The 22,998-nt window shown below is 38.0% G+C and overlaps 3 protein-coding genes across 3 annotated transcripts in view; all 3 read right to left on the minus strand.

The window, feature by feature from the left end:
• The window catches only part of IMPA1 (inositol monophosphatase 1), a 30,524-nt gene extending 25,130 nt beyond the window's left edge, over nt 1–5,394 (minus strand). The window contains exon 1 of the mRNA XM_046641886.1: nt 3,823–5,394. The gene's annotated coding sequence lies outside the window, so the exon portion shown is untranslated. The remainder of the gene's footprint in view (nt 1–3,822) is intronic.
• Nucleotides 454–3,828, minus strand: SLC10A5 (solute carrier family 10 member 5). Its single transcript, XM_046641882.1, has one exon. The coding sequence runs from the start codon at nt 2,295–2,297 to the stop codon at nt 984–986; it is 1,314 nt and encodes a 437-aa protein (XP_046497838.1). The 5' UTR covers nt 2,298–3,828; the 3' UTR covers nt 454–983.
• Nucleotides 5,395–5,524: 130 nt separating the features above from the next.
• ZFAND1 (zinc finger AN1-type containing 1) lies at nt 5,525–22,100 on the minus strand. Its single transcript, XM_046641888.1, has 8 exons — nt 22,010–22,100; nt 20,018–20,060; nt 19,066–19,105; nt 17,059–17,186; nt 16,879–16,970; nt 15,970–16,091; nt 5,887–6,042; nt 5,525–5,789 (listed from the first exon to the last, which is right to left on the minus strand). Exons 1-8 carry the CDS (start codon nt 22,062–22,064, stop codon nt 5,619–5,621), a joined length of 807 nt encoding a protein of 268 aa, XP_046497844.1. The 5' UTR covers nt 22,065–22,100; the 3' UTR covers nt 5,525–5,618.
• Between the last annotated feature and the right edge of the window lie 898 nt (nt 22,101–22,998).

The raw sequence follows: 22,998 nt of genomic DNA on the forward strand, positions 1-22,998 counted from the left end.
CAGAAAGAAGAGGGAGGAAAGGAGAAGAGGGGAACAGATGAGCCTGTCTTTCAGGGTCAACGGCTGTAGTGGGAGATGTGGGAGACAAGAGGAAGCACGCTGTCAGTGCAGAGATGCTACAGTTAGTTTTAGACACCATGAATCAGAGAGATCCAAATAGGAATTTATATATTCACTCACCACATGAGCATTTACTGAATGCTTATTACGTGGACACCTCTTCTGTAGATACTTGGGATATTACCACAATCACTACAGGAGGTTTTTTTTTTTTTTTTGGTGAGGAAGATTGTCCCTGAGCTGACATTTGTGCCCATCTTCTTCTACTTTATATATGGGATGCCGCCACAGCATGGCTTCATGAGTGGTGAGTAGGCCCATGTCCAGGATCCAAACCTGCGAACCCTGGGCTGCTGAAGTGGAGCACATGAACTTAACTTCTACACCAGTGGGCCAGCCCCAGGAATTCTTGTTAAATTGTTTTATTGAGGTCATATTGGTTTATAAAATTATAACTGTGTAATTTCAGGTATATGTTATTATATATCAGTTTCTGTATAGACTGCATCTTGCTCACCCCCAAGAGTCTAGTTTCTATCCGTCACCATACATATGTGCCCCTTTACTCCTTTTACCCTCCCCCTATCTCCTTCCCCTCTGGTAACCACTAATCTGTCATAGGAGTTTTTTTAATTGCCCTTTGCCACTTATGAGACCATAATGAAGTATCATATTGAAATCCAACTCTATAAAACATTTCCAAACCAACACACTTGAAAGTGGTCTCCTTCTTCAGAATTCCTGTACAATTAACTGTCTGTACTACTCACAGGGTGTTTAGCACATATGATTACACATACATTTCCCCCCTAATGTCAAGTTTTCAATCAGATAAGTGGATTGAGAGCAGGTATCATTTTAGATATTCTTTGAGTCTCCCACAGTACCTCATTCAGAGCAGGAATTCAATAATGCTTTAATTGTTAGGCCAAGGGAATGTTTTTTCTTTTATCTTCTCTAAGGATCCATGTTTTCCTAGCCTTGTAGACCAGAAGGATCACTAACATTTCACATCCAGAACACATGGCTACTGTAAAAGGAGCCACAGAAGCTAAGTTTGCCTTGGACTGTGAAAAGGAGAGCTGAATAATGGCAAGGGCCAAGAAACTATTTAGTATGCCACTTTCAATAGCAACAGTTTTACAAACAGGAAGAGGCAGCATAGAAATTGTAGCAAAGGAGTACCCAAACGACAAACCCAAAGTAGGAACTAAGGCACCCAACAGAAGCACCTCTAGGCTAACTGTTTTTAGAAACATTAATCCTATTCTGAAAGTCATATAAATCCCTACAGACATTAAAATAAAACTCAAAGGTCTAATTATTCTCTCCAGAAGCTTTGCTTTTTCAGGTTTCCTACGCTTGATGACTATTCCAGCTGATATAGGTATAAGGATGAAAAGGAGTGTTGACGTGATTTTAGAAACGGGAATATGAAAGGTACCTGATAACCCTAACATTCTACTGTATATATAAGAATTGGCAGGCATCATTATCAAGGCCAATAACGTTGACGTGCAAGTCATCAAAATGGCCAAAGTGATGTCTCCTTCTACAAGCAGAGCAAAGAGATAGCCCCCACCCCCTCCTGGGCAGGTGCAGGTCATTATAAATCCAAACGCCTGTGCCTCAGGCAATGCCAAAATCTGAGTCAAAAGAAATCCACAAAAGGGCATAAGAAAAAACTGCGTAACTGCCCCAAGAATTATTGGCAAAGGTTTCTTCCATACTGTTTGAAACACCTCTAATTCAATCTTGCAACCAAATGCACATTTATTTAACAGTATCAATGGCAGAAAAAGCATTAGGATATTTCTATCAATACGCATTGATGCCTGGAAAAGATCATCTTTTCTCTGTCTGAGCACTTTGACTTTGACATTCTTTATTTCTTCAATGAGTCTTTCTTGCCTACCTTCAGAATCCCACAGCTGAATGGTCAAATTCGTCTCTCCAACTTCATCTGTTACTAGGTTTATGGTGAAGTTTGTAACATCCGATAAGGTCTTGGTCACATTCACCACTCGCAGCATTTTCGGATCTTCTAGTTGCACAAAGAGGTAACTAGAGTTTGGCCATTTATCCTTGTAACTTGATCTTACAATGATAGTTTCTTCAGTCTTTGTGAAAAATAGTATCTCAGTCTTTTCTATAGTCAGAAAACTGAGAAATGATTTCCTTGCTTCTCCCAGAGTCACAAACAACAAAAGCAGTACAATAAAAAGTTTTCTACTCATTTTGAAAGCCTGAATAAATCATATATGCAAAAATGTTTTTAAAAAAGCCCAGAACAATCTTCGTACCAGTGTTCCAGTGACGGTCTGAGGTTGTTAGGTAACAGTGATTTTCGCTGGATCAAAGTCCAGCAGGAGGGACCGTGCCCTTCTCAAATACAAAGCTACGTAGTGAGTGACACAACCTGTTTAACCTGTAGTTATGAAAATGTAGAAGCCCTAACATTTAATAGGTTCAATTTATCAAAGCAGAAACCCAATCTCTTAACTGTTGACTTCCTCATTTCCTCTAATGAAAAAACAGCTGTCTATTTACCTGAACTTAAAACCTTAGTGTCATCATTTTGAGTTCTGTTCCTTCCTAAGGAAAATCTACATTAAAAGCAGGCAGGATCCAAAAATCTACACTAGATACTGAGGAGGCCTTCTGGTGGGTGTTATTATTTTATTCATTGAAGTCAAATCAAACCAATAATTACAGAATATGTTTGCTGGGGCAGTGAGGTAAGGGCCGAGTATACCAGTGTCAGCAAGCAGGATGCCATCTCTGCCCTCCTGGACCTTTGTCCCATCATCATCACTGCTTAACATTACTTAGAAAACTGCAGAGCCCATAAATTGGCCTTGCCATATCCTTAGGCTGCTAATAGTTTTCGTACAACTCTAAAGAATGATTCTATCAGTGAGGCAAAAACTGAAACTGTTTCTGGTGTCCCCATGTGGAAAAGTTTCCTGGAGGGTTACCAGATAGCTTAGGAACCCAAGGAAAGCAGGTGGCTGGATGCACGCCAAAGGCACAGCCTGGTTAAGGGGCCACCGCTGCTGGACGCTTGGACTCTGACACAGGGGGCCAAAGGAAGGCCAGCGGCACTAATTCTAATCTCTTACGCTTTCCTTCTAACCCTATTCCCTATTCCCAGCTGGGACAAGGACACTCAACTGACCCAACATAGGTCATATGCCTCTGCCTTGGCTGCCAAGAATAAAGGAAAATATCAGGCTTTTCAGACTTTAGCCTACAGACTCACAAAATTGTGTACTTCCCAAACAAGAGGGGGTTTCCAAGCAGAGAACAAAAACAAGAAAACCACCAAAAAGACCCACTACAACTGTCTAGTACTGAGCCTACAGATCTAGTAGTCTCTGAATATATAACCACTTCCGCAGATCCTTCATGTAATCGTGACACAATCTGTGTTAAATACAACATTATTTTAGATCGTAAAATATCTGTTCCTCAAAAATTGTCAAAGCAATTTTTTATTGACATTTCTACAAGTTTTTAAAAATTCTATTTACGTAGATTAATCTTTCAAATGCAATAGACTCTATATTTCATAAATTGTACTTCCATGTACCACATCAAGAAAAAAAAGATACGTTATACCAATGAATCCAGGGGATGGAACTAATGTTTGTGTGATATCTCAGTTAAATTCCCAGGGAAATTGCCCAGTTTAAAAAGACAAACAAAACTGACAAAAACTTTATGAAACCAAACCCATCTTTACAGTTATGTGACCACTACCTTAATTCACAATTTTTGCAGCCCAGATCAAAGATGTGAGGAATGTAAATTTTGTTTTCCTCAGATTCCTCTATCTGCAACCTTTCCCCTTCAGGTTCTCCAAGCCTTCTCCTCATTTGAAAACTGCAGGGAATAAAATCTGACAAATCTGGGAAAAACAATAATCTGTCATTCACATGTACTTACTGATTACATCTAACTGAAGCTCATTTGTATCATAGTGTTGTTACAACTATTTATCTGAATTTAACTTTTTTTTCCTACTTGTGGGTTTTCTACTTATAATTCTAGTTACCTGCAAGCAGGTGGAAAGAGTGGGGTGGGGGCAGACAAACTCAAAAATTTCATTAAGTATACTTACCTGAAAGCCCTAAATGAAAGCCTGAGAAAGTTGTCTGATTCCAGAGTAATTTGGAAATGAGAAAGTAGAGGGACTTTCTCTCCCACCCACAGCCTTGTTCTCTTCAGGAGACTGCTCACGCTGCAGCCCCCAGTCCCAGAGACTCTGAATACACTGGTACCTGAGTCTCTTCCAGACTAGCGTGCTCCACTATCTGGGATGTGGCCTCACTCACTATTGACGTGCGTCCTTCTTCCTTCCGTGCTATTTCATGTCTTTTCTGTTTCATCATTAACAGGACTCTTCTTCATCCTCCCTAGGTTTAACTGAATCTCTGCCAGGCTTACCTCCCTCGTTCTCAAGCCCCATAGGTATTTTCTCTGGTATATTTAGCTTTAGTTCAATTCTTGAGTCACGTGTTGATCACCTACTATGTGCAATTAATTATGTCAGATGCTAAGGTATTAGTTTGTATTAAAACTTTCTGGTATCTGAGAATATATTTAAGGATTATTTCTACTTCTGATCTTACAGTTTCTGATAAAAGAGCTATTGGAACATAGTTATACTTACTATCTATTCATTTGGCACTTGCCACACTGATTTGTATTACTGTTGTAAGTATGTACTATACATCTCTTTATTGTATCCACCATGGCAACTAGAATCAAATCCTTACATTTAGTAGGTACTCAAATGACTATATCAATAAATGAATGTATAAGCACCTGATAAAAGTGAGAAGTCATCTCCGTTTCTTGCACTAAACTAATACGAAGAGTCTTCTTTATCAGAGATATGCCCCAAAGTAGTTAGGTGACACCAAGAAAATCACCTCCCCTTTCTAGGCCTGAGATTCCTCATCCAAAAACTTAGAAGAGTGAATGAGATGACCTCTATGTTTCTATGATTCCTATACACACATCAATTTATACATCATGATGTAGGCAGACAGTAAGGCTATCTTCCTGGCCCCATGATGCTATGCTTGGTCATGGGACTTGCTTAAAGCAAAAGGGATACATCTGTCTTCTAAGAGTCAACCCACATGTCCGTGAGTCAGCTCTTTCTTCCTCTGCCATAAGAATGGCAATGTCCCAAAAAGGAGCTGTTCCTTCAGCTTAGAGGCTGGAGTAAAGACGACACAGGGTAGAGTCACAGCCAATCAACAGCTGACGTTACTCCAACGAGACATACACCTTTGCTGTTGTCACTACAGCCAATAAAAGCTAACTAAACACAAGAGTTTGCTAATAATTTAGGGTCAGTTCATAGTTAAACTTTAAAACACAAAAACTCCAATTTAATAGAAAAAACTGATAATATAAATTATTACACAGCGAAAATAAGTTAAAAAGCGACTTTTAAAAACAAAAAAATATATAGTATTTTTAATAAAGGAAATTGACTTAACATAGAGTTTTCCTCATGATTTCCGGCTTGAATCCTTTACTGACTATTCCAAGTAAGAATCAACATTTTCTAAAAACTGTTCTTCATCATTAAGATATTCCAAGATAATATTTCCACCATTATATAAAGGACAGTCCTCCTTAGCAATCCAAGTTTCCAAAGTATGATCCAAGGGTAAGGCTTCTCCGGAAGTAAGGTGACACAACCTTAATTTCTGTTAAGAGAGCAATATATCATACTGTGATAAATAAACAAGCTTGTATAGAGAATCCTAAAAATTTTAGGGAAAAATTATTATAACCAGTTGTTACCTTAGCTGTCAATTTGTTATTGTCATTTTTAAGACTGGCTAAAGAAGCTGCGAAGTCTATGACCTTTCCAACGCTCCATCGGTGGCAAAAGAACATTGGTTTGCTCTTCTCTTTGCTCCCCTTAGGTAAGAAAACCTGAAAATAAATTCTTTCTGTCTGTAAAGATAAAAAGTTAAAATACAGATTATGTACATGAAATAGATGTCTGTTTTTGTCTGGTGACATCTCTTTGTCTCTTCTTCAGGGAAGAGAGAGATTACCCTCCAATGACGCAACTCTTAGTGGGAATACCAATCAGTGCTCCAGCATCTATCCAAACACATAGGCATGGGACCCAAGACCCTGGGCAGAGCGATCTGTGCAAAGACAGGCATGGGACCCAAGACCCTGGGCAGAGCGATCTGTGCAAAGACAGGCATGGGACCCAAGACCCTGGGCAGAACAATCTGTGCAAAGACAGGCATGTGACCCAAGACCCTGGGCAGAGTGACCTGTGCAAAGACAGGCATGGGACCCGAGACCCTGGGCAGAGCGATCTGTGCAAAGACAGGCATGTGACCTAAGTTAGGCCAATTATGGTCATTTCCTGGGATTTTATGTTCAAAAGCTGGCGGGGAGGGGTCCTTGTTTTTGGAGTTTTTTAAGTTTTGCTGAATTAAACCTGGGGTTGCCTGCAGCCATCCCTCATGCCTCTCAGCCATTCCTGAGGCAATGTGGAAAAGCCTCCTCAAATGGGAACTGATGATTGGGGCTGGCCCAGTGGTGCAATGGTTAAGTTCACACATTAAGGCCGCCCAGGGTTTGCTGGTTCAGATCCCAGGTGTGGACCTATGCACTGCTTGGCACGCCATGCTATAGTAGGTGTCCCACATATAAAGTAGAGGAAGAGGGGCATGGATGTTAGCTCAGGGCCAGTCTTCCTCAGAAAAAAGAGGAGGATTGGCAGCAGATGTTAGCTCAGGGTTAATCTTCCTCAAAAATAATAATAATAACAAATGGGAAAGGATGAGTCCAACACAGAGAGAGAGAGAAGTCAAGGAAACAGATTCTTTCAACAGCATTTGAGTCCTGGAATTCGGTCATCCCTTGAAACCACATTAATGCTACTCCTCATTACATTAAAAAATAATTGTTTCATTAAGCTAGTTGGTATCAAGCTCTGTAACTTGCAATTGAAAGATTCATGACATATATAAAGTTTCTTTTCATGTGAAAGACCTCACTATGTATTTAGAGACAGCAGGCTTTTTGAGAACAAAGAAATAAGAAATCAAACAGGATAAACTTCTATAATCTTCAATAAAAAGGCTTAATTGGTTGGAAGATGGATTTGAGAATCCAGCCCGCAGAATGCAACACAGACATAAACATAGAAATTATAAACCCCAAATATATGTTTCCATATTTCCAAACTATAAATCTAAAAAAGAGTTTCAGAAGAGAAGAAAAGGAATGGTGGAGAGGCAAAATTCAGAGATAAAATGATTATAATTTTCCCAAAGTGAAGAGACAAAATTAAAAATACATCTCAAGGGCCAAATTGGATAATTAAAATACATCCACATGTACAAACATGGCACAATCTTAAAAGCTACCAAAAAAAAGATAAGATCACCCATAAATCAACAAGAATAAGAGTGACAGCAGATGTTTCCCCAACGATAGACAACAGAGGCCAATGAACAGGATATGGAAAGAGCTGATAGTCTAAGAGACAGTCCCGCCCAACTGAGGGTAAAGTAAGGGCACTTTCAGACAAAGACTTAACGAGTTTACCAACAAAGACTCTCAACGAATGAGCTACTAAAGAACGCACTTCAGCAAAAATAAAAGTGAGTCCTGAGGAAAGGAGAAACTCAAAAAAACATGTAGGTAAATTTAAATAGCTACTGACTCAAAAATAACCTTTATGTGTGAACAAAGATGATGGGATGGGAGATATTTAACTAGATAGGCCTATCAAGTTCCCTGTCTTACTATATTAAAAATTAAAAATGTAAGCACATGCCTGTTATCACTATTATTATAAAACATTATATTGGAGATTCTAGATAATATAATAAAGTCAAATAACTAGTACATTAAAAAATAAAATTAAAGCTATCCTTATTTGTTAATGGGTGTGAATGTATACCTAGGAAGTCAAAGGCACTAGTAGGGAAAAAAAAACCTTCTAAAATTGTTTAAAAAATTTAGTGATGTGGCTGAATAAGACAAACATACAGTAATGAAAACCTTTTTCTCTATATTAGCAGTAAGTACCTGGAAATAGAGGTGGGGGAAATGAAATATTCAGTTCACAATAGAAAGAAAATCCATAAGATAAAAAACAAATAAGGAATGGGGCTGGCCCTATGGCATAGTGTTTAAGTTTGGCACATTCTGCTTCGGCGGCCCAGGTTCATGGTTTCAGATCCCAGGCGCAAGCCTATACCACTCGTCAGCTGTGCTGTGGTGGCAACTCACATAGAAAGTAGAGGAAGACTGGCACAAATGTTAGCTCAGGGAGAATCTTCCTCAGCAAAAAAAAAGAGAAGAAGATTGGCAACAGACGTTAGCTCATGGTGAATCTTCCTCAGCAAAAATAAAGGAAGAAAGAAAGAAAGAATAAGGCTATAATGAAAAAAAAGATAAAATGTTACAGAAGGCAATAAAACATGATCTGAATAAATGAAAAGACAAAGTTCTTAGATAGGAAGACAATGTCATAAAAGTGCCAATTCTCTCAAAATTAGTATATATCATATAATGCAAATCTAATAAGAATCCTTCAGGAATGGTCCTCAGTCAGGACTTGCTAATAGATGCTGCTAGGAAACTGAATTTTACTTCATCTAGTTCATAGAAGTCACTCAATAATGTATTGAGAAGGTTTTCCATCATTTACTTGCACATGGTGAACAGGGAGGAGCCAGAATTCCCAGTATAAAGAGGAAGAGACCAAGAAGGTCTAAAATTCTCTTGAGAACGGCAAAAGAGGCTTCTCAGAAAGGGCAGAATCCTCACCTCCTATAGGCACTATTATTCACAGCTTACATCCTCGTGGGAAACTCTGGGGGACATGGCAAGCCACAACTCTAAGACCATGCAGTGTTATCTCCTGCTTTTGATAATGATTTGTCTCAGTTTCTACACTTTTACCTTTAAAGAGTCTATATTCGTTAAAAGTATCTGCTGGAGTCTGTCACTCACAACCTTGTTCCATTACTAAAAGAATAAAAATCCCAAGAGATATATATTTTTAAATTTGGATATAATAATCATAAGGTTCACATGGACGAATAAAGCAAAAACTGCTAAGAAAAAATATGGAAAAACTACAGATGGGATTGGCATTATCATATGTTAGAACATTCTATAAAGCTACTGCATCAAATCAATTGGTATTAACATATGAGTAAAAAAATAGATGCGCAGAATAGAATAGGAAACCAAAAAACAAATCTGGTATAAATAAATTTTAAATTTTTCATGAAGGGGATACTTTCGTATTTCAATTCAACGCTGACTTATTTAATAATTGATGATAGCAAAACTAGCTAAAGAATTGGAAGAAAATAACAGCGGGTCCTTAGTTCATATCATGTGCTAAAACCAAATTCCAGATAGATTAAAGACAGATGCAAAAAAACAAAAGTCCTAGGGTGTGGCCCTGTGATGTGGTGGTTAAGTTCAGTGTGTTCTGCTTTGGTGGCACAGGTTCATGGGTTCAGATCCTGGGCATAGACCTACACCACTTGTCAGCCATGCTGTGGTGGTGTTCCACAAATAAAGTGAAGGAAGACTAGCACAAGTGTTAGCTCAGGGCTAATCTTCCTCAGAAAAAAAATAAACAAAAAAACAAAAAAAACAAAAGTCTTAAAAAAAACCAATACAGGAATGAAAGACACACCTTAGAAAAATTTAAAATACTGATATGTCAATGAGATACATAAGTGAAATCAACATATTTTTGATAGATTAAAAAAATTTTTCCGAAGCAGATTGATTATAGATAAAGGATTAACGTCTACTACAGTCCAAAAGTTTCCATAAGTTGACTAAACAAAATAAAAAGACAAATAACCCAAAAGAAAAATGATCAAAGGTACTCATGGGCAATTCAGAGAGGAGTAATTCCAAATGGCCAACCAACACATTAAAAGATGTTCATACTGTACCGCAGTCAAGGAAACACAAGTTAAAGCATCTAGGGGATAAGTTTTTACAGCCCTGAGACTGGGAAACATTAAAAAAGAATGGCAACTGCTCCTGGAAACCGCGGGAGGAGAGGGGCACTCTCACGACGGCCACAAGAGGCGGGGCACTAAGGGGCAGGAGGGCAGGGTCTCACCACCCAGTGATCTTACACAACACACCTGCAGATTACTCATCTGTGACATGAGGACAATCATACATCACAGGAGAGCTGTGAGCATTAAAAGAGATAAAAAGTCTAAAGTCACAAAACAATGCTTGGCATATTGTAATCAGTCAACAAAGGTTGATTATTACAATTAATGTTGGTAGAAACACGAACTGTTGCAACTTCTTTGTAAAACAGTTTGGCAACATCTATTAAAATGTAAAATACACAGACTCTTTGACCCAGAAGTACACTCCTGAGACATTATCTCACAGAAATAAAGGTACCAGGCTGAGGCTACTTAGCGTAGTAGCCAAAACTGGAAACGAAGTGAATGTTCACCAACAGGAAAATAGCAAAGTCAGTCACAGTACATCCAACCACAAAATACTGCCAAGCTCTAGAAGAAAATGACTTAGAGCCATACCAGCTCACTTGAGGGAACTTCTGCCAGGCACTAACGAAAAAGATATACAGAGATAAAGATATGTAACCTACCTGAAACCTACTTAATTTTTATTCCAACATCATAGTACATATTTAATATCTGTCTCACCTCATTGGAATATAACTCCATATGGAGAGAGACTTTGTTTTATTTACTGTTCTATCCCCAGAGCCTGATACATAGCAGGTATTCAAAGTGTGTTGACTAAATGACTATGACGCCATTTTTATAAAATAATGAGAAAAAAACACTCCTTATGTCTTTGTATACATATACAAATAGAATACATTTCCACATATGTAAAATTATACACATGCACACACATACCTGGGTGTGTGTGTATACATATATATATATAAGTACACATATGTATACACACACACACACAGACACGAACGATGCAGGGGAAAAAGTTCTACCTATAGGATTGTGGACTGCTCCATGACAAGCTGTTAAGTGTGTTGAGAACAGGGTCTCTGAAGCCAGCTTGCCTGGTTTCATTTTGTAGTTCTGCACTTACTAGCTACACTTCTAGCAAGTTACTTAACCTTTTTGTGCCTCAGTTTTCTCATATGTAAAACAGAGACATATCTCACAAGCTTGTTGTGAGGATTAAATGTCCTAGAAGAGGGAATGGAACAAAGTAAATGCCATGAAAGTTTTCACTGTTAGGTTTTGAGTAATAAAAGAATTGCAAAGTATAGTCGTGCATCACTTAACGATGGGGATACATTCTGGGAAATGTGTCACTAGGCAATTTCTATTAGGGTGAACATCATAGGGTATACTTACACAAACCTAGATGGTAGAGCCTACTACACACCTAGGCTATATGGTACTAATCTTATCAGACCACCATTGTGTATGTGATCCACTGTTGACTGAAACGTTGTTATGCAGTGCATGATTGTAATGTGAATAATATTGGATACTTTAGGGCAGGCCCTCTCAACTTTGTCACTATTGACATTTTGGACTAGAAAATTCTTTATTGTGGGCACTGTCCTAGGCACTGTAGGATGTTTAGCAGCATCCCTGGTCTTTACCCCCTAGATACCAATAGCACCCCCATACCCAGTTTAACAACCAAAAATGTCTCAAGACGTTGCCAAATGGCTTAAAGGGGGCAAAATCACCCTCATTTGAGAACCACTGCTTTAATGCAATGGAAATAGGCACAGGAGGGTGTGTTTGGTTTTTCCTGTTTACATCTTTTAATAGTTACAATTGTTAAAAGTATGTACTACCCTTGACAATTTAGAAACTTCAAATGAAGATTTCAAAAGAAGAAAATATTAAGGATAATTATATAATCAGTGATTTCTAAACCAGCAGAATCAAAGGGAATATAGAAAATTCAATCAATAGAAAAGATGACAGAGAAATAATCAAACAAAAGGGATGATGAGCAAAAATCATAAGATGGAAGAAATACATTCAAATGTACTGGTGATTACAATAAATATAAATGGATTCAACTCACCTATAAAAGAGAGACACTATCAAACTGGATTAAAATAACAAAGTCCAGCTATATGCTGCTTATAAGAGACATCCTAAAACAAAACAACACAGAAAAGTTGAACATAAAGGGATGAAAAAAAGACATAAAAGTTAAATATTCACCGAAAGAAAGTTAGTGAAATATTATTATAATTCAAAATAGGATTTAAGGCAAAGTTCATAAAGAAGATATAACAATGAAGAAATTCCATGTAGTTAATAATACACAAATCAGGAAAACCATTAGAATTACAAGGAAAAAACCTGATAAAACCACAGCTACACTAGCAGATTTGAACACATCTGTCTCAGAAACTGATAGATCAGCAGACCAAAAATTAGTATGACACATATACACAAACACAGACACACATATATATACATACATACAGAGAGAGACTGCAAATGATAAAGCAATAGGGCAAAACCTAAGTAACTGGTACATTTGGGTAAAGGATGTGGAAAAATTCTTTGTACTATTCTTGCAACTTCTCTGTTTGAAACTGTATCAAAATAAAGTTACCAAAAAACACACCAAAACAAGTAGGTTGAAAATAGGTAAGTTCACCATTCAATGTGAGAAGGTGGAAAAATATCAGAAAAAATCTAAACAGAGAAGAGGAAATAATATAAAAGCAGAATTTAGTGAAATAGAAAGCAAACAAACTATAGAGAGCTCAATAAAACCAAAATACGGTTCCTGGAAAAGACCAAAATATGAATAAGTAAAATAAACACAAACCTCTAGCAAGACTGTTCAAGGGGAAAACAAAGAAAAATACAAATGAAAAATATTAAGAATGAAATGGAATGACTAACTAATGACATAACAGAGACTTTGAAACATGAGAGAATAACTTGAACTTTATAACAATAAACTGTAAAATCTACACCAGATAGGAATTTTTAAGAAAAATACTATTTACCAAAATTTATTTCATAAGAAACAGATTACCCAAATAAAACAAAAACTATTTAACACTTTGAAACAGTAGTTAAAATTCTCCCCTCAAAAAAGTCAACAGAGGGGCCTGCCCGGTGGCGCAGCAATTAAGTTCACACGTTCTGCTTCAGCAGCCTGGGGTTCACTGGTTCAGATCCCAGATGCGGACCTACGCACCGCTGGTCAAGCCATGCTGTGGTAGGCGTCCCACATATAAAGTAGAGGAAGATGGGCATGGATGTTAGCTCAGGGCCAGTCTTCCTCAGCCAAAAGTTAGCTCAGGGCTAATCTTCCTCAAAAAAAAAAAAAAAAAAGGCAACAGATCCAAAGGTTATACCAACCATCACCAAACCTTCAAAAACAAATAATCCCTACCCTCTACAAATGTTTCAAAGAACAGAAGAGGGAAAGCTACTCAACTAATTTTACAAGTATAATCTTGCTACGAATGTCACTAAACAACACTAAATAATATATTACCAAATTAATTTAGCAGTACATTTTAAAAGAATTATATAACAGAGTCAAAGGGTTCATTCTGGAATATGTGAGTGATTCAACAACAGAACAATCAATCAATGTGATTTATCACAATGATAAGGGGAAAAACCCAACATGATCATCTTACTAGAGATAGGAAAAAAACTTAACAGCAAAATTTAATAACCATTCATGATATATATTCCCAGCAAACTAGGAATAGAAAGAAATGTTACCTGATAAAGGCTACTATCGAAAATCTACAGCAAACTTAATATTTAATGATGAAATTTTAGAATAATTTGCATTAAAGTCAGAAACATAATGAAGATGCCTGCTATCACCCATATTATTCAGCACAGTTCTGGAGATCTCAACCAATGCACTAACACATAGAAGAAGAAGAGGTAAGAAAATTTGAAAAAGCAAAAAACAACCATCATTTGCAGAAGATATGACTGTACAGAAAACATCTCAGAAAACCTACAACCTATGGGAACTATTAGGAGTTTATTTGCTGGATAGAAGGACAACATACAACAACCAGCCATAACCAATCAGGAAAACATACTTTTTTGTAAAAAGTTATCATTTACAATGGCAGCAAAAAATTCTGAAGAGCCTAAGAATAAACCTAAGATATAAAATATGTGTGCTGAGCACTATGTAATGTTATTTAAAGACACAAAAAAAGACCTAAATAAAGTTGGAAAGATAAAAACCATAGACATGGATGGGAAGAGTCAAACTTGTCAACTGTCTCTAATCTAAAATTCGGCACAATTCCTATCAAAATCACAATTTCACAGAACAGGACAAAGTGATCCTAACATTTTTAAAAAAGAATAAATGGTCAAGAATAGACATGGTTGAAAGCAAAGAATAAGGTGGAGAGACTTGTCCTACTTATTATAAAGCTATAATAATTAAGACAAATTAATGCAAAGGTAAACAGACCAAAGAAACTGAAATGAGATTCCCAAACTAGTCCCACAAATCTAGAACAATCTGGTGTAAGTCAGAGGTGTCATTACAAGTATGAACTCTTCTATATCTTTTGTCATGACAACAGGTAACCCATTTGAGGGGGGAAGAAATCTCTATCAATATTTACTTGTAATTAAATTCCAGATGGAATAAAGAGCTAAACAAAAAAAATAAAACTTCTAAATTTTTAAAGGAAAATAGAAGAAAATAACTTACTTCAGAAAGCACAAATCTTAAGAAAATCATTAATAAATTTGAGTATATTAAAATTTCATAAGTCTGGACCACTAAAGAGATCAAAAACGAAGTGAAGACAAGCCACAGACCAAGAGAAGATGTATGCAACACATTTAATCAAAAAAGGATTAGAATTCAGAATATATAAAGAATATTATAAGCCTATAAAAAGGTGCCAACAACCCAAGAGAAAAAAACGGGCAAAGGATATGAGCAAATAATTCACAGAAGAAAGTCAAACAGCCAATAAACAAATGCAAAGTAGCTGATCTTCACTAGTTACAAGAGAAATTCAACTTGAAACCTCAGTGAGGTATCATTTCACATCCATCAGATTGGTAACAATAAGTATCAGCCAATGTTGACAAGAAACACTGAAACTCTCAGACACCACAGGAAGTAGATAAATCAGTACAACCACTGACAAGAGAAAGTTGACAATATCTAGTAGAGCTGAAGATGAGCATAGCCTATGACTCAGCTTTTCTATTTCCAGGTGTATTCCCTCAAGGTCTCAATCCTTCATGGTTATAAAGTCAACAATCTTTAAAATAAAATAAAACAGAGTAAAAAATATCAGTGTAAATAGCATATAGTTGTAAGGCTAGGTATTACTTACTAAAGTGTGTTAAGGTATGTATGCATCTATGTTTATATGTACCGGGTTGTCATATAAAATGTAAGTGATATTATGGAGTTTTAAAGAGACTGCCCTACAAAAATACTCCCACATGTACACAATGACATTCACTGTCAAATAGTTTATAATAGCAAAAAACGGAAAAAATCTGAATTATGTTCATTAAGAGAACAAACTGTGGTATATTCATACTATGGAATAATGTGCAGCTATCAAGATGAATGGACTAAATTGAACGAATCAGCATGGATAAATGTTAAAAATATGATGCCAAGTGAAAAACCAAATAAGTTAAAGAAGGCTACATATGGTTCACTGCCATTTTTAAAAAGTGAAAAAATTCACAAAACTATGTATTATTTAGGCAGACACATACCATGTAATATTAGGAATGATACACATCAGATTCAGGTTAGCTGTTACTTGATGGGTGGGAAGAATAAAAAGGGGGCTCCAATATATTTGGAACATTTTTGTTTTTCAAAATCTCTAAGACCAACCTGTGGCAACGATTTATCTCCATCAGCATGCATCTTTAATTTCATCAATGCTACTTTTGCAGCTGTTTCACTGTTTTTTGCACCTTTCCGTCGTTTACTCGCTGTTTCTCCTGTCTTGGAATCTAAGAAATAAGTATAAGCATATAAGCACATGAGAACTTTTACATTACATTTTCCAGAGTTTTATTATTATTATTTATTAATTATGGCCCTGAAACATATATGAATTACACATATTAGAGATATACAGAGACCATATTCATTTTTTAGGTATTATATTTACATGACCAATGGAAAAATACCATTGAGTTGATCTTAGTGATCTACACATCAAAAAACTCAAATGTTATGTGCTTCTTTCCAACTTAAGCCTATTTAATCCAAAGCAATCACTAACACATCTACAGAGAATTTTTGGATTTGGTTATAGAAGATTTTAATAAAAGTACTATCCTTAACCTAGAACGAAAATCCTAGTGTCCTAACATGTTGGCAGGGAGACTGGTCTAAGTCACAGATGCATTCTTTCCTCAGATCTCAGATTATCAGCAGCATTCACAGAACAGCTGGCTAGGCTTCAAGTTTAGTCTTTAAAGAAGGCAAACCACTACTTCAGCTGCATGAATACCATTTCTAGCCATGATGGTTAATGGGCTAATAAAAGAGAACAGCAAAAGAGAACACCTGCTAGGGCACTTCCACAGCATTTCCAAATTTTCATTGATTAGGTAGGCCTTGTGAGAAATAATGTCACAAGAATGTCAAAAATCTATAGCAAGTTATAACCATCAGGGTTGTTAATAAGACCTTCCATAACTGGCAAACTGGCAAAGACACAAGAAACAGGGTCCCTGGAACTAAGAGTATACAGCAGTAAGGAATAACAAAACAAGGTTTCCAGATACTTGCCAATAATGTCTTTAACAAGTTTCTGGGTGGCAGCCATTCGAGGCTTAGGGATTTCCAGTTTTTCACATTCATGATCTGACTGATGACGGTGTCTACAAGCAACACAAGAGTGACACTAGTTCATGTATTTGCATATGCCTTAAACAGATAGGCAGAGTTCTGAATGGTCTGAGCAATCACCTCAGGCAAAAATTCTTCTCACAGTAAGGACATATGACTGGCACAAGCTCTCTTTCAGCACAGTCCTTGAATGAGCATGGGTAGGAGGCATGCTTATCTGACTTCAGTCTCTCATTGCTTACAGTCACCTGAAAATGTAACAAGGGGAAATGGCATTATATTTCACATTTAAAGCAAATCAACAAATCTAGTTTACATGTTCCTATCATTTTTCCATTTTGTGGAACTTATAAGAGCAACTCACTCTTGCGTAACAGATGATAACAAACGCCTGTGTGAGAAATGACTGCTGTGCTGACTGCTCCACATTTTCAGTTTTCCTGCTGTGGTATACTTATCTTCTAAGTCAAGCCAAAATGACTATTCAGTTATTCTTTATAATTTTAGTCTTCTATTTTCTAATAGTCCCAAAGATGCTCCATAATAATATGCTGAGGTAATCATCTTATCAACCCTCAAATGGCAAGTCATCCCTACTTTCTACACCAATTTTAGGTGGTTAAATATATGTAAGAGGACCTTTAAAAATTATGTTTATCCCTGATACAGAGGGCTAAAGCAGTTTTCATAATGATATACTATCCTCTATGCTGTATTTAATATATTACCAGCAAATATTACATCAGAGAAAGACAAGATTTTATAAGATTAAAGAAAACAAACCAACCAAGATATTTTGAGTACTAAGTAATTAGATTTCTAGAGTTGAATAAATTTAGGGAAATAATTGCTTCAAATCTATAATCAAAGGGCAGTCCCCTATATAAATGATAGTTACATCTTATTAATTTCTTAACTATTTTTCCAAATTTGTTCCAATGTTCTAAAAGTAAAATTTTTATTTCACTATTTAAATAATGAGATCTAATTGAGAGAAACTCTATGAGAGACATTCTTAGAAATCAAATTACATCCTAAGAAAAAGGAAAGTACAGGGCAGATTTACAAGCTGTGTAAGAAACATCAGAATGTTTACTATGACTCTAAATGAGCATTTCCTTCTAATTAATCTGCATAATACCAACATGTTAGCTAATTTTTATTTTCCTCAAATAAACTACCTAAACTTCAAAGGGCCAGATTTTGACTGAAACTCTTTTAACCTAACTTTCTATAATCGAGAGGACAGATGTAAAACTCCCTAGTAAAGTGCTTGGTAAATGGTGGGCAGGAACAAATATCAACTGAAAAGTGTGAGGCAAATGCTTCTTTCCAGATGGAGTCAATTCAGCTTAACTTCCAGCCTCTCGCCCACCCAAGGCAGGTGAAGCAACGTATCTAATTGTCAAATTTGAGAAAATTACATTAGGCATGGCGGGCTCAGCTTTCTCTTCTTTCCTCTTAGAACCGAACTGCCCTCAAGGAGAAGGCCTAACCTGGTCCAGCAGTGCCGTGACTGCTGGGCAGTCTGCCTAATTTTGGATTTCCTTTGCAGACCCATTTGGCTCTACATTAAGCTCCATCATTCAATTTATCCTTTTTCAGGAATAAATACGATATTGTGGTTTCTATCTGCTAGTCTTTTTTAATCTTTCAATTTGGTCAGATTTAGGGTGGAGATTTTGTTGGACTACAGGTTTGTTCCTGGTAGTCCAAGGCTGACTGAGTCAGAACAATTTAATACAACAAAATCCTAACATCAGGCAGCAGTGAAAATGAACACAAGAGTGAAAGAACACTGGAAGGAGTAAATGATGAGGGTGTCAAAGCCATCGTAGATTTATAAATACAGATCCTAAAGCTGTAAAGCGGGTACCTAAACAGAAATGAAATGTAAAAAAATAAGAATTATAAGAATGAAAATTTATAAATACCAAGTAGACCAATTTTCCTTTAAAACAAACTAAGAAAAATAATACAAATGAAGTAAGAGCCTCTTTATATAATCAGTTTAGGACGCCAAATTTTAATTTGCGGCATACTGATTGGTCTGAAACCTAATCAAATGCTGACTGAAAGTGCATAAAAACAAACATGTTTTATTAGAGAGGAGAATTATTAACATACCTCAGGACAGCTATGTGACTCCTTGCTTCTGTGTTCAAGGCTTAAATGATTTAAAAAAAAAGTGTTTATTTAAATCCAATCAAATAATTTACTTTCAGATAAATGCAGTACTTTGAGATATTTTAATAGTATCCTTAAGATTAATCACAATCACACTCATTAAGAACTCTGCATGTAAGAAAAAACTGAAATGCCAGATAAAGATGGAGCATCTATAGTCTCAAAAGTTTTAAAACACAACTGTTCAACTTCCATATAAGTAAAAACAATTCACTACTCTAAATCACCTTTGAGTGCTTTAACGTGAGAAAAATACACAGAATCTTCTGATTTCTTGTATTTCTCAAAGAACATCAGTAAAAACATTTCAAAGGAATGCTCCAGTTCTGAATTTTTACTTCTAATAAATTTTATTTACTTCTAATAAATCTTTCTGAATTATCCTCCGACAAGAATTTGTTCTTTCAGGGCTCTACTTAATAAATTAAATAGCTGATATATGAAAGGTTAATTGCAAAGAAAATACATTTTCCAAATTCCTTGGTTAGTTCTCCAGTTTTACTTTGCATGTGATGTGTGTGCAAAGGACACGTGGTACCCAGTTTCAGAAATGTACAGGTTGGGCTCTTTTCATTTTATTAATTCAAATAAGACTAATAATCATAACTGGTTCTTTGTATTGTGGATATGTTCTCTCCTTGTAATTAAAAGACACAAATATAACCTTTACATGACAGTCACACACAGAACTCCATTTCTGGAAGTTTAAAGATTAGCACATATACGTACAAGTAATCAGAGCCTAAGACTAGTCTATTTGATTTTTTTCCCCAAGTAATTATCATAATAAATATCAAAGGCTAAAGAACTATTTTAAATCATTTTGCTTTTCAGAAATAAACCTCATGCTACAAACACTAAAATTACTTCCAAATCTTGCATAAAAACTTACCAAAATATTCCTGAACAACCATCACATACAAATGGAAGAAAATCTAAAATTGAGGGAAAATGTTATATGTACTGGTCAGTATCTGATTTTGATTCAATTTTCTTAAGCAAGAAGAATCTTAAGGTACTGAAGCAGCTCTAAAGGAGAATTTTCCTTTTGGACCAATATCCTAGCGCAGCAAGCAGAGCTTAAACAAAAGCCCTCACAACCTCAAGCCCTCCAAAAGAAAGGAATTAGATTATCAGGAGGAAAATCTACATGCTAAGTCAGAAAAAAAATTGTTTATTGGGTTTGTTTTCCAGATTTACTAGGTGTTATTTTTGAGGATCGTATATTGCAAAAATCCTGCATTTGAAGTGAAAAATTGGGTTTCAATTCTGATTTCACTGCTTACTACCCTAGTAATACTAGGCAAGTTACTTAATAGCAGAACTTTGGAGACTATATATACACACACATATATATATAAGTATATACCTATTTATGTATTTACTTCATATAGTATTTAGTATAGTATGTAGTGTATATTTCCACATATGCACACAAAAGCAAAGTTCTATTACTAGGTAATATAGAAATAAATAGATATAGAGGTCTGTATGTATGTGTTTGTGCATATACATGTGTGGGCCTATCTATATATATGCCATATCTACTTCACAGGGTAACTGTAAAAACCAAATGAGACACACGTCAAAGACAAGAATAGTAAGACAGTAACTATAATAAAAAATAATTACAAAAATTAACTTGTGTTGAATATACTGAACTCAGAAAGATCCTGTGGTGGCTAGGTGGAGATATTTTCAAAGAAATTCCAGAAATTCAATAGATCCATTGACTGATATTGCAAAATTTAGTCCTGAATTTCTTCTTTCCTTGCTGTTGAGAACGACTAGGTTGGGACTAAGTAATTAACAACTTAGTTAAGAACTGAATTTTTGGAAAGTACATGAGAGTATCCACTCTCAGATGTGGCGACTGACCATTAATGGCCAGATACAGTGAGTCACTCTCTAAATGGCTTTCAGTGTACCTCATATGAAATTACAGTATACAGACAAGGGAGGCTGGATATAGCCGATCACATCATTTTTTCTAAGTGAAAACAAAAGCCATTGCACTTTCGAGAGAGCTACAATTGTTCCCCAAATTTCTCATCCTGCAGGGTATCTTAACCTGAAACAGAAAGAAGAGGTCTTATGATTACCCAAAGGGACCCCTGGATAATTCTGCTTGTGGGACAAGAGTGCTTCCTGCACCTGCGAAGTGGGCTTAATGAACTGTCTCCTGTTCCGACGGCATGATGCTCTAAGCACGTGTCATACCACGAAGGGATGTACATATGGTCAACGAGAAGGAAACCGAAGCACACAATACTCTGCAAACCTTTTATGCCTCTTCCAAATTGGAAAAATTGTACATGCTTGCTATTTCGAGACTTTTGGTGACCAACTAAATATCAGATGCAAACCAGGAGGACCCAGGGGGACGATTTAAAATTAGGATAATTTCCTGACACCTGACACCATCCTTTTATTCATCCAGAAGCCAAAGGAATTTAGGATTCTCCCCTAACATAATACTCTAAATCCTAACCCCGCTCCACTAGTCCAAAACATCTAGACTCCGGCCTCTGTTCAGATATTTACACTTTAAGAAAAAAGACACCTGAAGTTGGAAAGGAAGATGACCTAATCAACTGTGACACCCCCACACACCACCCCAAGGCGGCGGCAGGACCAGAGGGGAACCGGGCCCCAAGCGTCCGCCCCCCGGCGCCACGGGGCCTCTCCACGCCCGACCTCAGCGAGCGCGGCCACAGGTTCCCGGGGCCGCACGGTTCCTTCCAAGGAGACCGCAAGCCCCTTCCAACTGGAGCCCCGATGCCTCTCACTGCAGGCCCGCCCCGCCTCTCGGACCCCCGCGGCCTCCCCTCACTCTCCCCCACCCTCTGTGGAGGCTGAGCGGGGCCCGGGCCTCCTCCCTCACCTCGCTGCCGGCAATGCTGCACCTGGCAGTGCCGCCCGATGTCCAGCTCCGCCATCACTCGGCGCCGCGAGGGGCGGGGCGGAGCCGACGGGCGGGGCGACGGCGCACGCGCGCGCGGCGCCTGCTGGGAGCGCGGCGCCCCGGGGGCGGGGCCTGCAGGGGGCGGGGCCTGCAGTGGGGGCGGGGCGCGGGCCGGAAGCGGCCGGGCTGCGGAGAGGGCGCGGCATCCCGAGCGTTTGCGCGCAGGCGCCGGGTGAGGCGTCCAGGGGAGTGTTGTCCCCGGGTGGGAGGCCGCTGCCCGGCTCCTTCGGGAAGCCCTCGGCTGGCCTTCTGGAAGCGTGCGCTCTGCCGTTTCCCCCGCGCCGCCCGTGGGGCGAGGCGGCCGCGTCAGAACTGCCTTTTGATGTTTTCTGAATTATCGCGCGCGGCGTCGGGGGCAGGAGCGGGGGACCGTCGATGCCCGCTTCCTGCGCCCCGCGCGGCCCGATTATGGTCTTTAGAGTCGGCACCCCTCGCAGCGGGGTCAGCAGGCTTTTTAAAGTGGAGTGTTTCTTTTCCTTTTTCTTGTATTGCTTTTTTTTAAAAAAAAAGATTGGCACCTGAGCCAACAACTGTTGCCAATCTTTTTTTTTCCTGCTTTTTCTCCCCAAAGCCCCCCAGTACATAGCTGTATATTTTTAGTGGTGGGTCCTTCTAGTTGTGGCATGTGGGACGCCGCCTGAGCGTGGTCTCATGAGTGGTGCCATGTCCGCGCCCAGGATCCGAACTGGCCAAACCATGGGGGCAACGCAAACAACCGGGCGGGTCCTGTATTGTTTTTTCTTAAATGGCAGTAGAAAAAAAGTCTCCACCTCTTGAAACTGGGTCCCGGGTGTATTTTTCTCTTAGGTGACAAACCTGAGGAAAGCGTGTAGGGTCCCCGGGAGGTGGGGGTCCACGTGCGGGGGGCGAGAGGAAGCCTGCGGGGTCCCGGGGCGGTGGGGGGGGGG

Source organism: Equus quagga, chromosome 16 (assembly GCF_021613505.1).
Source record: "Equus quagga isolate Etosha38 chromosome 16, UCLA_HA_Equagga_1.0, whole genome shotgun sequence".
Classification (NCBI taxonomy): domain Eukaryota; kingdom Metazoa; phylum Chordata; class Mammalia; order Perissodactyla; family Equidae; genus Equus; species Equus quagga.

Coding starts and splice junctions, on each gene's coding strand:
- SLC10A5 (XM_046641882.1), bottom strand. CDS start 2,297: ATGAGTAGAAAACTTTTTATTGTACTGCTTTTGTTGTTTGTGACTCTG.
- ZFAND1 (XM_046641888.1), bottom strand. CDS start 22,064: ATGGCGGAGCTGGACATCGGGCGGCACTGCCAGGTGCAGCATTGCCGG. Junction 17,187..19,065: donor AGTCACATAGCTGTCCTGAG/GTATGTTAATAA, acceptor TTACATTTTCAG/GTGACTGTAAGCAATGAGAG. Junction 16,971..17,058: donor GAGAAGAATTTTTGCCTGAG/GTGATTGCTCAG, acceptor TGTTGCTTGTAG/ACACCGTCATCAGTCAGATC.